Source organism: Limulus polyphemus, unplaced genomic scaffold (genome assembly GCF_000517525.1).
Source record: "Limulus polyphemus unplaced genomic scaffold, Limulus_polyphemus-2.1.2 Scaffold7232, whole genome shotgun sequence".
In the NCBI taxonomy this organism is placed as follows: Eukaryota; Metazoa; Arthropoda; class Merostomata; order Xiphosura; family Limulidae; genus Limulus; species Limulus polyphemus.
In genome coordinates, this window is record NW_013672842.1 from 9,817 (window position 1) to 12,818 (window position 3,002).

The following is a 3,002-nucleotide window of genomic DNA, read 5'->3' on the forward strand; positions in this document are numbered from 1 at the left end:
ATAAAATATTAAAAAACAATCTTTGGTATACAGCATTAACTATTATCACTTGACCAAAACATAATCTTTGGTAAATGGCATTAACTATTATCACTTGACCAAAACTATCTTTGGTATACAGCATTAACTATTATCACTTGACCAAAACATAATCTTTGATATACAGCATTAACTATTATCACTTGACCAAAACTATCTTTGGTATACAGCATTAACTATTATCACTTGACCAAAACATAATCTTTGGTATACAGCATTAACTATTATCACTTGACCAAAACATAATCTTTGTTATACGGCATTAAGTATTATCACCTGAACAATACTATGATCATATAAAAAATATAAGCATAAAAAACTGGTCATATAAATGAATTCACAAATACACCTGAAACTTGAAATCTGATTAGTTTACATCTCTTACTTTTGTACCAATAGGTACAACTGGTTACTATACCATTTGAAGTGGAAGAAGTGAGATGTGTTATTGAAATTACAATGTATTTCTATAAAATACTGATCTGTTACAGTATCCTGAGAAATTGAAAAACAAGGTGGCATATGATTTTTAGAATACTGTAAAATAAGCACAAAGATTCATTTACCTTCTTCTGCACATCTGAATGCTGTGTCATTTTGGGGAACATGAACAAGTTGTAGAATAAGTGGCCGCCTGGTAACTATCCCAGCTCCTCTAGGAAGAAAGTCCCGGCCAACGAGGCTTTCTAATACAGAACTCTTACCAGAGCTCTATAAGAAACATTGGCAAGATTAAAGCACAGCTGTCTGGTATAATGTACACACATACATACATATATACCTGTATGTGTGTGTGGTACTTGGTTGTAAAGCTACTGTATTTTCTTTTTCTCATAACTTAGAAAGGTAAACTGTTAAGTTTACCAAAACTTTAGCATTTTTCTGATACCCTTATTTTATAAAATATGTCTTGCAAATTAATGACCATATGTCATATACTACTTACACACAGTCATGGTATGTATCACACTTTAGTATTTTTAGACATTTCTTTTGGATAATGTTGATGATTTCTTTTAAGTAAGCTCTGAAAAACATGACACTATTGTTTCTCTGTGTATATATATGTCACTGTCTCCCTCATTCCAGAACAGAATTTCTTCAGAGTAAAAATTAAAATGAAGTTGTTATACATGGGGGAGTAGTAGCTGAACAGAATAACCAAGATTCTCCTACAACTACCACCTAAATAAGGTTGCTTTGGAAAACTATGAATGACAGCTTTTAGCCATGAATGAAATCACGTGTACAGTGTGCTGCATTTAAATTTTAATTCCGCCAGTACTTTATAAAAGAGATTTCATTTTATAGATTAACTAAGGATGAATAATGATAAGAGAATTAAAATAGGTTAATAGCGCTATCTTAACCTAAGCCTAGTTGTTATATTAGAAGTATTGTTTAATGATCTAGGAATCATCTAAACCAGATATGATGGAAATATTTCATGGCTGTCAAAAAGTTGCTAACAGGAAGCTCTGGCTAAGTTAAAGAGGATCTAATGCATTTCTAAAAAAATTAGGCCTAGCACTTTATTTATCTGATATTTTGTGGAGTTCAGTGACAGACTGGGTTTTGGATACTTGTACTTTTAAAGTGATCAAGAAATGTTTTTCCCTCCATCAAAAATTCTTAAAATTAAAGGCCCAAAAACAATATACCCTAAAAGACATAGTTAATATTCAGTGTGTGATCATTTTGGAAAACTAGACTATTTTTTTGCTTCACCAACATAACTGGCATAAACACCATAAAAGGCAAGATAAAAGCTATTGTATAAAGAATTACTACACAAACCTATACATTTGTTTCTCTGACCTTTCATGCCTGTCCCTGAGAACATAATCCAAATTTTCTGCCATTATTTCACAAATTTTCCAGACCAAACTTTTTAGGTCATAAATGTACTTTGTTGGTTAAAATTTTTTATTTTCTTTTAAGTTACAGGGTCGCATACCCCTGTTCAGCATTAAGCTGCTATATCCTAAGTAGTACTCCACATAATATTTAGATTGTTAATGTTACAAATATAATGAACTTACTTATAATTCTAAATTTATAATTACACCAAAGTTATATGAATAATATCTTCTGATGCTTTCTTCTTTTATGTGTTTCTGTGTTTCACTTACAATTTCCATATAGTTTTCCCATGTTTCATCCGCTTCAATTACCATAAAAAAATAATTTCAAATTCCAGGCTCTCCCTTACCAATTCCCTTCATTTCCCCAATTAATTTTTATGATGTTCCATGTTTGGGAACCCAATATTTACATATGTACAAATTATATGTTAATTCATGAAATCACTAGAATTAAGTGATAATACTGTCCAAGAAAAAAACAAACACCAAAATGTCCAATACATAATAATAGCAACAAAGAGTAGGCTTACCTGTGAACCTACAACAACAATTTGAGGTAACTGTATGGCATCAGCTCCTATGGTATTAAAAACATCTTGAAGCTTATTAATAACTGGAATAAGAGCTTCCATCATTAAGTTATATTAATATAAAATACAACAAATAGTAAAATTGGTAACGTAATAGCGAATACAAAGAACGACCACAACCAATATTAATTTATCTCTCCCAAGAAAATTTTCATTTCATGATCTCGTTCACCTGATCGTTAGGTGAATTCAACGCCCTCTGTGAATTCAAACCGAGCTAGTTTACGCACCTAAGTTTTTTTAATTAAATTGTTAAGCATAACTTACTGTTATCTTCATTGAATTGGTATTTATAGTTAATATATAATTTTCATTTTAAAAAAAAATTTGTTGATAAATTTCAAATGTAATAGCACAATATTTATCAATGTATAAAATTATCATGTTCAATTGTCACCTAATAAGTTTTAAGTCCGTCTACTTTGACTGATCTAATCAACATGACAAGTGATTCGTCACTGGATGCTCTGACTGGTTATATATTAACCAACAAATGATTGAACATGAA

The 3,002-nt window shown here is 30.6% G+C and overlaps 1 protein-coding gene across 1 annotated transcript in view; it reads right to left on the reverse strand.

Moving 5' to 3' along the window:
- LOC106474445 (dynamin-1-like protein) overlaps nucleotides 1-2,697 on the reverse strand; it is an 11,274-nt gene extending 8,577 nt beyond the window's left edge. The window contains exons 1-2 of the mRNA XM_013935137.2: nucleotides 2,435-2,697; nucleotides 606-750 (exon numbers count right to left, since the gene is read on the reverse strand). Of these exons, the coding sequence (XP_013790591.1) occupies nucleotides 606-750; nucleotides 2,435-2,539 (250 nt within the window). The 5' untranslated portion in view covers nucleotides 2,540-2,697. The remainder of the gene's footprint in view (nucleotides 1-605; nucleotides 751-2,434) is intronic.
- Nucleotides 2,698-3,002: the final 305 nt, after the last annotated feature.